Source organism: Manis javanica, chromosome 4 (genome assembly GCF_040802235.1).
Source record: "Manis javanica isolate MJ-LG chromosome 4, MJ_LKY, whole genome shotgun sequence".
Taxonomy (NCBI): Eukaryota; Metazoa; Chordata; class Mammalia; order Pholidota; family Manidae; genus Manis; species Manis javanica.
The window spans coordinates 151,121,222-151,135,620 of record NC_133159.1 but is presented as its reverse complement, the minus strand read 5'-3'; the positions used below and the strand labels follow the sequence as shown (position 1 = coordinate 151,135,620).

Below are 14,399 nucleotides of genomic sequence, written 5' to 3'. Positions count from 1 at the left end.
TTTTACTCTCAGACTTCTAGCAGGTAGAATGGTGCCCCAACAGTGCCACAAAAAAACTGTTCATGTCCATACCTCAGAACCTGTGAATGTGACCTTATTTAGAAAAAGGGTCTCTGCATATGTAAGGATCTTGAGATCATCCTGGATTATCCCGGTGGGACTTAAATCCTTATAGGAGATAGAAGAGAGTACAAGTGAAGAGGAAAGCAGAGATTAGAGTGACAGAGCCACAAGGAATGCCAAAAGCCATCAGAAGCTGGAAGCAGCCTGAAAGTATTCTCCCCTAGAGCCTCAGAGGGGGTGGTGTAGCTCTGCTCACACCCTGATTTCAGATTCTGGCTTCTAAAGCTGTGATAGAGTAATTTCTGTTGTCTTAAGCCATGCAGTGTATGGCAACTTGTTACAGCAGCCACAGGAAACCAATACAAGACTTAGCACGTTTCTCTTCTCTAGAAACAGCAATGTCAAAAAGTCCTTACTAGGAGTTTAACTGATAAAACTGTGTGGGAGCTGCCCAAAGTAGATTAGATGAACTAAGTCCCAGCCTTCAGGAAGCTTCCACAGAAAGTCATGGGAATGATAAGATGAATGGCAGTACAGAGAAGGTCTTTGGAGTGAGACAAATCTGCATGGGAGTTCTTGTGCTGCCACTTTTCAGCTATATGAATTGGAAAATTCAATAAGCCTAAGCTTCAGTCTTCTTTTCTGTAAAACAGGTATTGCTGGCCCACAGTAAGCACTAAGAAAATACCAGGTATTGTTATTACTACTGTGGACACAAATGAATACATAGTTAACTAGACAACACAAATCAGATAAATAGAAAAGGAAGTTCAACTAAAGTCAATTATCAATTCCTCTCATGGATCTTATTTACAGCCCAGTTTCAAATCTTCAGGTAACCTCTCTTTCTCATTACTGCTATGCTATTGCTCCATCATCAAAAACAACAAACAGCTGTGAGACCCTGTTTCTTGTTTCTTGAAGTGCCCAATTTTTCCCATTAAAGGTGGAGAAAAGTACTGTCTAAAAATTGTTTTAAGAATATAAAAGTCATTCAGCCCAAGTTTTTATCCACATCTCTACTTATAACTTGAAAATCTCCTTATATCTGTCTTCTTTCCTAACCATGTGTCCTCCCATCATTTCCATAAATGACCAATGCAAGCACTGGTGCTCACAAGTAATCACCCCTCTTTGCTGTATCCATCAGTCTACTACTCTTACATGTTCAATGGCTCCCTCTCTAATGTTTCCTTCAGCTCTTCCACAAACATCTTCCCTCAATCTTACTACCCTACCAAGCTCCCACACCATCTCTTCCAGAATGTTCTGGCCAGCCCCTTAAGCTCTACCTGTCCAAAATTACATTGACCATCTCTTCCACTGCCCAAACCAGCTATAATTTAACTCCTCAGATTTAATGTTACTCCTACCTTCTGGGAACCAAGGCTTGAAACGTACTAGTCACTTCACAACCTTTGCATTTGCTTCTCCAAGCTGTCTGGAAAACTCTTCCCTAAAATTTTCCTTCTGATCATGAGGTCTCACCCGCACTCCCTTTTCTACAGAGAGTGTCCTCCCCTGGCTAATTTATCAAAAGAATCTCCCTCCCAAGTCACTCTCTAGCTGAAACCGCTTCATTTCTTCATAGAACTCTGCACTACCTGAAATTAATCTTATGTATTTTCTGATTTTATTGTCTGATCCACCCTCTGTGAGTTGCCTGAAAGCAGAGACCATGTCTGTCTAGCACAAAATAGATGGCCTTTTTTGTGAATTATTTCGTGAATCCAGTAGAATTACTTTCCTGGACTTCTATTTTCCTCCATATAACCACCCTCTTGCTCAGCCCTATAACCTGAAAAAAGATAAATATTTAAAGAAAACTTAACTTGGACCATAGCCTCCTGCTGGCCTCCCTGCTGTCTGTTTCTTTGTCATCCAGTTCATCTTTCATCCTGCCTGCTACATAATTATCCTGAATCAGTTCTTACCTTGCCAATTACTTCTTCAAAATTCAGTAACTACCCATTGGCTACAAATAATTAGGTACAAATACCTTATCTACGCATTCACTACTCTTCCTCTGGCTCCACCCTACCTTTTAAAAATTATTAAATTCCCTCTTTTAACCATTTATTTTGAAATAATTATAGAAACAGTCGGCTGCAAAGAAATGTACAGGAATTCTCATGTACCCTTCCCCCAGGCCCTCCTCGGTGATTTTGTTAACATCTTACACAGCTCTTGTACAGTATCAAAACCAAAAAGCGGGTACAATCCATAAAGCTTATCCAGATTGCACCAGTTATACATATACCTGTGTACATGTAAATACACATGCTCGTGCATGTGCACATGCACACAAGCATGCACGCTCACTTGTATAGCTCCATGCAATTGTATCATATGTGTAGTCTTAGGTAATCACCATCATAATCAAGATACTCAACCATCACCACAGAACTCCCTGTTACCCCTTTATACACATCCCCCCATTCCTACACCTGGCTTCTGCTTATCTGTTTGTCATCTCTATAATTATTTCATGAATGTTATATAAATACAATTCTTTATTTTTATTGATTACTATTCCAGTTTGGATGTAGCAGTTTATTTAACCACTCATCCACTAAAGGATATTCAGGTTGTTTCCAGTTTGAGGCTAATATGAATAAAATTGCTGTGAACATTTATGTACAAGTTCCTATGTGAAAATAAGCCTTAATTTTTCTAGGATGAATTCCCAAGAGTGTACTGCCAGCATCTTACTTTTGTAGCCTCATTTTCCCAAAACTCCATTCCTGGTCCCATAGTAGAGTCAAATAGGACTACTTGTACTGTTTTCTCTTCCTCACTGGTTTCTAATCCTCTCAACATCATTTGCATGTTTATTATTAAAATCTGCCTGGAATCACTTTCTGAAAGTGAAAAAAGAAATATACTAGTAGAGAGAGAATAGAGATGAATGAATGGAGGGAAAAAATAACTGAGAAATGTTATTTTATCAATCCTGTACCAATAAAACGTGACCTCTTTTCTAAAGACCTGAATCTTATTTGCTAAACTTCTCTTATAAAATGTGTTCTTCCACAGTCTCATAGATGCACCTATGTCCAATACCTCCATTAAAACAATAAACTCCCTGGAGACAGATCATTTCTTATTAATTTTATATTCACTCAGACACCAAGCACAGAGTTTGTTAGAGCCAGAGCCCAAGCAAAACAGAATCTTCACTGTTGAAAGAATGGATGGATTAAATATTGTTGCCCTTAGAGGGCTCCAGTCTAACCAGGAAACCAAGACATTGTATTTGCATTTAAAAAAGATAACTTATAATACAAGTCTATATGGACTAAGTGCCAAAGGATTGTAAAAGCAAGAAATACTGCAGAGTGTAGACATGCAATCCTTTCTAAGACAGTTGTGGGGATGCATCCTAAAGAAAGCTACGTTTGAGGGACAGAGTGAACAGATGAGCAGAACCCAAAATAAAGGAGAAAAGGGAGACTGTTTTGGTAACTATTATTTAAAGAACATCATATGGGTTGATCTCATTCTTTGTAGCTGCTGAATATTCCATAGTATAGATGTGCCCAAATTTTTAAACCATTCTTCTAATAATGGACATTTAGGTATATGCATCAGTTAGGATGAAGTCTGGATCAATGTTACAGACAACCCAAATAAGGGTGTTGTAAACACAAGGTACTTTCTCTCTTGTATGAAAGTGTTGTAAACACAAGGTACTGTCTCTCTTGTATGAAAGTGTTGTAAACACAAGGTACTGTCTCTCTTGTATGAAAGAAGCCCACAGATAGACAATTCAGGGTGGGTATAAGGATTCCATGGTCTTCAGACATCACACTCCATGTTCAGCTCCACCTTCCTACCACATGGCTTCTTTTTTCCAAGGTTGCCTCATGAGCTTAGCTGTAACACATCTTGTTATAGATGACTGGAAGGAGAGGAAAAGCAAAATGGACTATCTCCCCACTAAGTCAGCTCTCTTTATGCAGCCTTCCAGAAGTTTCATACAATACTTTCAGTTCTATCTCACTGGCTAGAATTTAGTTATGTGACCATGCCTAGCTGCAAGGGAAGCTGAAAAATGTGGTCAGCATGAGTACATTGCTGTCTCAAACAAAATTTAAGATGCTGTAACTAAAAAAGGATAATGGATACTGGGTAAGAGAACAAAACTGAAATCTTGCCCTGCTGTTGAGTAAGCACATACATCATTTTCTAATGTCAAGAAAAAGACATTAGACCCTGAAATAAACAAACAAGCAAAACAACAACAAAAACATAGCTGATTCAAAAGAAATTGTAAGTTGGTTTGTGTAAATTACTGACTCCCTAACAAAAAAAAAAAATTCCCTTAAGTTTGCAATATTCCTATGATAATCATGTCTGAGTTTCCACTACAAACGGACACTGTAACCTCATAACCCTGTGGGTTTTTATTTTAAATACCTATTGTATATTTTTAATCAGCAAACTAGTCCTGAATTTAGACTCCCTTGCAGAACTTCCAAGTAAATTATTTTTCTTTTCTTAAACTGTTTTTTCTAATGTTTCATGCCTCTAAATCTTCCTTTCACAAGTCTCATCCACAAGATTATTCTAATTTTTCACTATTATAAACCATGCTGCAGTAAACAACTTATAAATGCCTCCATGTACACAGTGACAATTTTCAAGCAGATATCTAAAAAAGGACTTGATAGAACAAATGATATGCATATTCTACCAAATTGCAATCCAAAAGCTATACAGTTTATATTACTACCATTTTTCTACGTGCATCTCTGATTTCCCCCACATCACCAACATATGAAATTATCACTTTTTATTTTTAGCAAATCTCTGGGCAATAAAAATCTCACTTCAACTTACATTTCCCTAATTGCTATTTAATTAGTATTACAGCCTGTCTAGGTTGAATATCTTTATTATGTTTATCAGCCACTTGTATTGATTATTCTTTGGTTATCTTCTGCCCATTTGGATTGTCTTCTTCCTGATTCACAGCAGTTCTTTATATATTCTGGGTATTAATCTTTTTTTATACATACTGTTACAATATTGCTCCAATCTGTCACTTTTTACTTTGTTTATGGTATCATCTGTTTTATAAAGTATTAAACTTTGATGTAGTCATGTTTATCTGTCACTTTTCTGATATCCAGGGTGTGGTCTTGTTTGGAAAGACCTTTGCACCCTAAAATTGTAAACATATTGTCTCCTAATACTTATAGGGTTTGCTTGTTATATTTAAACTACATAGAATTTATTTTTATTTATGAGATATGAGGTATGACTTTCTCTATTTTGCTGAAAGGATAATCCATTGTCCCAACACTAAGTACTGAATAATCTATTCACTTGCCTACTTTGAAATGTTGTCTTTATGATACGTTAAATTATCACACAGAATTAAGACTATTTCTGGACTTTACTTTTCTGTTCTACAGATCCATCTGTCCATTTGTACACCAATATGACAAAGTTTTAATTACCAAAGTTCTATAGTATGTTATCTAGTAAATCAGTCTCCTCCCTATTATAGCTTAAGTAAAAAAAAAAGTTGGCTTTCTCATAAATTTTCTCTTCCAGATGACTTTAAAACTCAACTAAATTCCATTTAAAACTCCTATGCAGATTTTTTATCAAGACTGTCTCCGATTTTTAGATTAGAAATTTCTTGTTTTTAAGAGCACTTGCATGTTTTCAAAATTAATTCACCACTACGTACTATAGGCTGAATTCTGCATGAACTTCAAAGGATTTTAAGACAGTGCTTGCCCTATAGAAATACATTACCTGACGGGAGAAAAAAGATATAAACAATAGTGCATTAAATGACAAATATCTATATAACTAAACTGTGGCTCACATATGGTCATTATAGCATGCATTTGGAGGCTTATTTTTGCCTCTGATTTTACTTGTTTTTGCTTTTTCTTTGGCACTACATTTTTTTTTTCATTGCAAACATCTGACAACATAGTATTTCTGTACCTAATCCGTTTTTTTAACAGTCACCCTAAGTAAGAAGTTCTATTATCATTCACACTTACAGGTAAGAAAACTGAAGCTCAAGGAAGTCAAATAATTCCCCCAATATCGCAAAGCAAGTAGGCGGGGACAGCTTAGATCTGAAACCAGGTTTTTCTGACTTTAGTCATCCTAGTGCCTTTCCTTCCTTCCCCCTTTCAAGTTCCTGCTACTTTATCAAATACAAAAATTATCCCTGAAATAAGAATAGGGAATGAATACATGAGTAACATCCAGCTTTGTTTCCTGTTTCATCCTCTCTACACATGCCCGGTGAATGATAAAATCCCATGTGGGGAATGAGGCCATGTTCCCTCCTGCCGCTGTCCCAGTTTGACCTGTCAGAGTTCCTCTCCTTCCTTTCCCTTAACAGAATCCACTACATAACTTACAGGACCCTATGCAAAACGAAAATGTAGGGCCCCTCGTTTAAAAATTTGTAATTTTAAGAGATAAGAACAGACCGTTGAAAGAAGGGCAGGGCCCTTGCAGGAGCAGGCACGCGGGACGGGGCGGGCTCAGCCACACGGACCTGCGCCCACAAAGCAGGCCTGGGCTGAGGTTCTCTTTAGTCCAACCCCCATCTCTGGTTTGCAGATTCACAGCCCTGCTCTGATGAAGAAGGCTGCTCAGAAGTCTTCCTCCCCACCGACAGCGACTATGACTCCAGTGACGCCCTGAGCCCCCGAGACCTGGACTTGGTCTACCTGTCCTCGCATGACATCGCGCAGCAAGCGCTAAGCGGCCTAAGCGGCAGTGCGCCCGATGTCCTGCAGGTGCACGACATGAAGGCTCCGTCGGGGCCGGGCCAGGACCCCCAGGGGCGGGTCCCGGGGACGGAGCCCGAGCACTCGTGCGCCGAGTTCCTCCACAGCCTGACCCTCACAGGCTTCGCGCCCAAGAGCCACGCCAAGATGGCGCCGGGCACGCGGCCGCCGCTGGGCTTCCTGGGAAAGCGGAAGCCAACCAAGCACCAGCACTACGGCGGCTTCAGCCGCCACCACCGCTGGCTGCGCATGCACAGCGAGACGCAGTCGCTGTCCCTGTCCGAGGGCGTTTATACGCAGCACCTGACTCGGTCCTGCGGCCCAGACCAAGAGCCCAAGGAGGCCGAGCAGCTCGGAAGTGCCTCCGAGGGTTCCCGGGGCCTGACTCTGGCCCACTCGGCGAGCCTCCCTGAGGAGCGGAAGAGCGGCCCCCAGGACCCGAGACCTTCCGTCCGCCGCATCTACGTGGAGCCCTACCCGGCAGCCCTCGTGGCAGGAAAGCCCTGGGCCGGCGTGAGCACGCCCCCTGGAGGCCGCTCGGGCCTGCCCAGCCCCGGCCGCCCGGAGATGAGCCCGGAGGGCCCGCCCACGTCGCCGGGGTCAGAAATACTCAGCAGCATGCTTTAGGGAGGCCCGCAAGTGGCTGTCCACACGCCCCCGCATTTTCCATCACCCTATCCCAGCCTGCCCCCACAGTGGCCCCATCCACTTTCAAATGGTTTGAATGTTAAAAATCCAAAGGTTGCAGGTTTAAAGCCCTCTATTTTAGGGTAGACTTGGGCTGGAGGCGAGAGTTGCCAGTGTCATTCCCATTTCAGCCTACAAAGGATATAGAGGAGCTTTTGTGTCAACATGGAATCCTAGACACAGTGGTTCAAACATTGCCACCCTGTTGGTCACACCTGTGGCTGAGGCAGGACAACCCAAAGAGCCACACTCAGTTCTGCACGGCTCTTTCATGAATCTGTGATCAGTGGGGGAGGAGATGCCCATTGTTTTTCCCTCCATCCCAAACCTTTACAGAGTTTGGGGGAAAGAAATTCAGTTGGTGTGTTTAGGGCACAGGGTCAAGTAGACTTGGCCTGGGTTCCCTGTCAGCTAAACCAAGTCATTCCAAGTGCAGGGTTCTCAGCCGCTTGTCAAATCCAACTTATCCATCAGCACTGATTTGATTTAAGCAGGCCTTGGACAGGACTTTTCTTCAGTTAGTGCTGTGTGGAAACCACCAGAAACTAAAACAGAGGATGCTTCTACCGTAGTTCTGTCCTGCAAAAATAGAACAGGGCAGGAAGCAGACCTTCCTGCACACTCATCCAACATTTGAGCATGAAAATGGGCTGTATATTGATTGTTCAAGGGTGCAAGGAGATGGCTGAATTAAGTGGAAGCCTGGGTTATAAAGAAGACAAGGGAAGGGAGAGAGACATAAGCAAAAATGTATTTCTTAAAATAGGTAAGTCCCTGGGGCTGTGCCTCTGAAAATGGTAGTGGACCTGCTCCAGATTCTTAAATGATGAAATTATCATTGAACAAGAAAAGTGCCCAGCAGATATGGCCAGGCAGTGATGGAGTCCTTACAGCCACACAGGCACATCTGCCCACCCCCACATCACACATCACAGAACAGACTGGCGAGGGCTTGGGCTGCTGTCTTCCCCTTTCCAGTCCATCCATTCCAAAGTTAGTTTTGCCCCAAAATCAGCTGGCCCATTGGCCTCGGGAAAATCCTTCCTTAGAAGGCCCTGCCAGTGGTTCCAAGGCTGCCCTCGAAGACATTTGAAAATACTGCTTTGGTCTCATTACCTCCCACCTGCCCCTCTCACAAATGAGAAACCCAAATCAAAGAGAAATCACGCTGCATATTTAAAAAAGGCATGGGCAGTCTCTCATTTCCGGAAACCAAGACCCATTCATTTCACTGATACTCTAAATGGTCCTTTTCTGCTTCCCAGGCATTTTGATTAAATACTGCTCTTTATGCCCAACCTACCCCTGTCCTCACAGTTCTTCCATTCCCCCTCATCGGAGTTCATACAAAGTACCCTGTTCACAATGTTATTTTGATCCCTTTCATTTTGAAAACATTTGATTTAAACATAAATAATTACCCTAATGTAAAGGTACAGATTTGGCCCATGGCCTATGGTCCTTAGAAAACTAAAGCCCAGAGATTTTATACTCAATGAACCCAAAAAAATCTTGATCAGAGTCACTGCAGCTCCTTTCCCATGCCTGGAAGGATTTTTAAATGCAGTTTTCTTCTGCTCTGAGTGAACTCTATGTGTATGGAGCATTAGAGCTAGATGGGACCATAAAATTGGTCTAAATCCTTGCATTTATAGATGAGGCAATTAAAGCCCAGAGAGGTAAGTGACTTGCTTAAGGTCACAGAGCTATGTTAGTCTCAGAGTTAGGGTCAGAACCCAGAAACATTCCCTTTATAACAGGCTGTCCCATTGGGAACTGGTACAAACCTAGTCAACTCTTGATTGTCCATAGGCTACTTACCTAGTTCGTAGATCATCTATCTCTTCTAATTCCCAATTCAACTCCTTTTTTCAACCTTTACCTAACAGATTTCCATTAGCACAGAGCTCCTTGTTGCCAGGAAATGCAAATTTCATATAATAGACATCTACGCTGATGAATTAAAAAGCAAATTTGGGAGACATGCCATTTAAAATTACATGCTGTATGATTCCCCTTTAATAACAAAAGTGAGAGTCATCTGTACTCAGTTTCTACTTATTTCTAATCATAAGACATTATATGTGTTGAATTGAGTTTGTGAGATAGGCTGCTGGATTTGTCAAAAACTAAGAAACCAAGTGATTCTCTGATCATGACCTTTCTGGTGGCATGAAAGGAAGTTAGTGACTATGAATTAGATGGGAGGTATTGGACAGGCAGCAGAAGCAGAGACTGGCCTACCCTCTATTTGGTCAGCAAGTTCTGGCACACTCGACCAAATAATGACTCATAAAGTAAAACTGCATTAAATCCAAACCCACTGATTTATAGTAAGGACACGGGGTTATTTTTTCACCTGTAAGGAAAAGAAATGCATGCCTATGTAATACATAATGCACACTAGATTTCATTGGGATTACTTAATCAGCTTGAAAATGCATTTTTCTAGGAATATTTCTATATAAAAAGTGGATGTTATATCCTTAAAATTTAGCTGTTTGATCAAATATATTCCCTTGACCTATACCTGCACTTTAAACATCTTGTGAACCTAGTTTAAATTAATAGATTCTTATGAGAGACAACTGTATTCTCTAATTCACAGTCCTTTACTCATTTACACTGCCTTTTCATCATAGGGCCTTTACAATGTCTGAGGATTTGTGGCAGTTTTTTGTCTTATTTATTTGATTTTGTTTCACTTTGGATATGATGGACTTTGTCTTTCATTCTTTTTAAATTCAACCTGGGAGCCTCTGGAGGAAACTCTCTGTCCCAGGTCTTCTTTTCCACAGTTTTTCTAACATGCTTAACTCTCACCCACATTATCCAGTTCTGTCATTTGTGAAAGCCTTCAAAAAATCATTGGCTGAGACCATCCCGTAAGTCTGTCTTTATTCTAAGTCCCACAGAGAACAACAAAATCAAGTATGAAACACATTCCCAGGCCACAAGGAGCTTACAATCTGATATAAGTATAGCTATCATCACCATACGTCTTCTTATCAATGGCTTAGAAGAGGCAGGAGCCTATCTCCTCAGCCAAGCCAACACAGTGTTTGTTGGGCTAGACATCTTTGATTTTACTCTTGCCGTCAATTCATAAGGGAGGACAGCCTGGAAAATGAAGTCACCAAGGTATATGCTTGCCAACCACTTACAAGGCTATCACATCCTCTTAATTGACAAGGGTACATGGGAGACAGTATTTAAAAGCATTCACTCTAAGGAATGGGTATTTTAAGAAGTGAGCACTTAAAGATGAGACTCATTCCATTTTAAGTACATTCACAAATGCTCAAAGCAATAATTACACTGGAGAAAATGGTTCCATTTGGTTTAATATTCCTCCAGGCCCTATTTCTAAAGGATCCCATAGCACTTTATGAAAAGGAATGACTGAAGCCTTGTTGTACTCCCCTAAAAAGACCTTGTTCAGGAGCCACCTGGCAAACCCCTACCCCATCTTTGCCAGGAGATCATGCCAGACAAGTGGAAAAGAGGACTGGCCTCTCATACATTGTTATCCTGTCACATGAACATGCACCCTGGTGAGTGCTATGCTCTTCCCTTGGAGATAACAATTTGAAACAGAAGACATACCAGAAAATCCCAACTCCTTGGCCTCCCCTTGTTCTTCACACACCACCTGAGATGTACTCACCTTCTCTTGGAGAACTATCAACCCAAGCTGTTCAAAGGTCTGCAGTGCATTTAGGTTCCCTGCTTAGGTCAACAGCATACAGAATTTACTGGCTTCTTAAAACTGATTCTTGTTGGGAAGATGACACCATTATTATGCAGCTCTCTCAACTTTGGATGTAGCAGAGCTACCACAGAGAATATACATCTCTCCGTATATTTGCTTATTAAACTGTAACCTACCAACTAGAGAAGGTAGTTATAGATTAGTAAGAGAACACTCGCAGAGAATTAAAAGTGTTACATTGTCCCTTTATAAAGTCTCAATATTTTTCCAGATGATTCCATGAAGCAAATCTGGATTTTTTTTCCCTGGTCATACCTTTAGGGAAATTTTTAAAGGAGCTATTTGGAAAGCAATGATACCTCTTCACAGGTAGGAGAGTGAACAAGGGAAAATCTTGTTTCTTTGCTGGTCACCTCTCATAAGATGTTCAAACACATGGCTCATGACTGTTAAGCTAAACTTCAATGCGGCCTTACAAACAACAAGGGTAGTGTATTTGAAACTATGTTGTACAGCGTGGAAACTTATTCTAAGATCTTAATTCAGAGTTTTTCTGAGGTGTTGAACTTTGCCATTAGCAAAAAGTATTTTTAGAAAAATCCATTGACTGTTTATGAAGCACTGATTTTGCCATATTTTGGGTCTCTGGTTTTTCCACCACATCTGCACACCAAAGTTATATTTGTGTTTTTTTTATTATTTCTTCTATTTCCATTAATAATGAATTTGTAAAATGGTTATTCAAAAGGACAGTTGGTTTTGTTTAACAATCAGGTAGACTGTGAAAACATTCTATTTTGCTAAAGGAAGTAGGATATTTGTTGTTGTTTTAAATATTATCCAAGAGTCTTTCCCCTCCAAATATATACATTTTTTATTTTAGCAAAAGCCAATATTTAACTTAGTAACATATGTTATGAAGCTATTAGTTAATGCTCTCTGGTCCTCTTCATTCAGTCCATGACATGAAAGTCTAAATATGTTTTCACAGTAACCACCAGCCAGTAGCTGATTTATAAAAACCAAGTCTGGCTAATCGTTGCATTAAGTCACTCTGAGTTGCTGCATTGCTTTTTGCCCTATAACAAACCAGATGTTTGGGGATATTCCATGTATGTGGTAACAAGCATTGGTTTAACATTTGTGATGGAAAAAGAATTAAAGATGTGTGTGCATGTATGTGTGTGTGCATGCCCATGTGTGTGTGTGTGTGTGTGTGTGTGTGTAATGGAAGAGGGGTGTTTCATAGAAAAAGTGACTTAAATGACTTTCTATTAGGCAGTGTTTAATTGCTTCCTGCCTAACATGTATATAGTAATGACTGATTATTGGTTTTTATTTGTTCAGAATTTATTGTACCTTGTTGCTATGTATGCAACTGAGTGTATGTAAAAGTTTAGACTTCAGTACATTATTTGCACAATTTTGCGTGCTTTAAACCTCTGTAAATGTACAGATGAATCATGTATGGTGTGTTAAATGTGACTTCTACTCTTAAAACAATAATATTTTGTAGTATGTACTTTTACAGTCTATTTGAACATTTTAAATGGATATTGTACATGGCCAGTACTCTCAATCAAAAATAACACTGGTAAAATGCATGCCTCTTCAACTTATCAATTTATAAGAGGTCAGGAGTTAACCAGAATTAAAATTTTTCTAATGGCAAGTATTTTTGATAATTTCCTACCTGCTTAATAGTATTTAAAAGGAAAATTGTCAACAGAAGAAATCTTAGCTATCAGAGGGAATGATTTTGTTTTATAAGCATTAAATAATACAAATATATTTCATATCTAACGATGTTGAAATCTAGTTCAAGGTGAAGAATCAAAAAATTATTTTGATTCTTTGTAAGATCGTTTGCTGTTTAAAGGACAATTTCTAAGCCCTTGGTCTTCGGTGTGGAGAAATGTCAACTAAATAATAAACTAATTAGAATTGTCAGTCCTTGGCTTACCTGATGGTTTTTCCAAGTCTCCGTGAAGACTAATATTTTTCAGCCTGAACTTTTTAAATCTTCTTACCAAAATTTTGGAAAAGTTATTATTTGGGGCATTGTTTTGTCAATTATCAGAAAAGTCTGACCCTTGATTGAACAATAGCATTTGGGTTATTTCTCTACATAATTGATTATCACCAAGTATTAAAAATACCACAGCAGGGTGCCATGGCAAGAACTCTCACCAAATTGCACCCAGGAGCATGGATATCTTCACCTTGCTCCTTCCTCCACTGTGTGCATGTTTAAATGTCTTTAGTGCATTTCTGCATGTGGTGTCCTATCTCTATTCTTTAACCCTTTACTTCCACACCCACAAAGCTCCTCCCTTACCCCTACTCCCTCTGGCTGAGATTGGAGATTTCTTCTGCATTTGAGAACAGTACTGACAGATTACTTCAGTCCCAGGAACCTGCACAAAGGTTCTCCCGGATTCCTAAAGACAGGAAATATGCTGCTTTGGACCATGTACTTGTCTTATGCTGTCTTACAGAATTCTTTTACACACACACACACACACACACACACATTCAACTCTTTACTGGCATGTTTGTGGTCGGCTTCCCTGACAGCCTCAGAAGGCTGTTTTGTTGTCTCGGCCAAATGTGCTGTTTTCCCTATGTCAATTGTCATCTTTCTAAGCAAACCATTACTTTCTTTTCCTAATTCTGTCTTTAAATAAAAGTTTACCTTCTTTTTCAAACCAAACAGATGGCATTGCTCTTTAATATCCCCTTTCTTCTATGAATGCTCCTGGGGAGGTATTGGGGGAGGGACAGAATGGGAAAGAGAGTAAGAAGAGGCCTTTCAAATTCTAGCTGCTAAGTAAAAAGTAAGCCTTCGTTGAATGCTCAGCCTTTTGATAAGGTATACCAAGAAATACCCAGTATCTCCATCTGTCAATGAGAAATAAGTCCTTTGCCCCCATAATAATAATTTTAAAAATCATGTTAGGGAGTTAGACAAGTTTAAACCAGGAGTTTCTTATCAATTTACAGGGGCTACCAGGCAGCGGGGAAAAACTTATAAGGAAATTCTCCTGCCCAATATTACCTGTCATGGGAGTTAGATCTTTACAGTGATTTCTTGACTCTGAAAATGCATTTCCTCTTCAGATAGCATATGGCATTCTCACATTTGCATAACATTCCTTGTTCTGTCA

At 40.0% G+C, this 14,399-nt stretch overlaps 1 protein-coding gene across 1 annotated transcript in view; it reads left to right on the top strand.

The window, feature by feature from the left end:
• The window catches only part of ANKFN1 (ankyrin repeat and fibronectin type III domain containing 1), a 376,020-nt gene extending 362,081 nt beyond the window's left edge, over positions 1-13,939 (top strand). Inside the window, exon 20 of the mRNA XM_036999166.2 lies at positions 6,664-13,939. Coding sequence (XP_036855061.1) covers positions 6,664-7,460 — 797 coding nt within the window. The 3' untranslated portion in view covers positions 7,461-13,939. The remainder of the gene's footprint in view (positions 1-6,663) is intronic.
• The last annotated feature ends 460 nt before the right edge of the window (positions 13,940-14,399 follow it).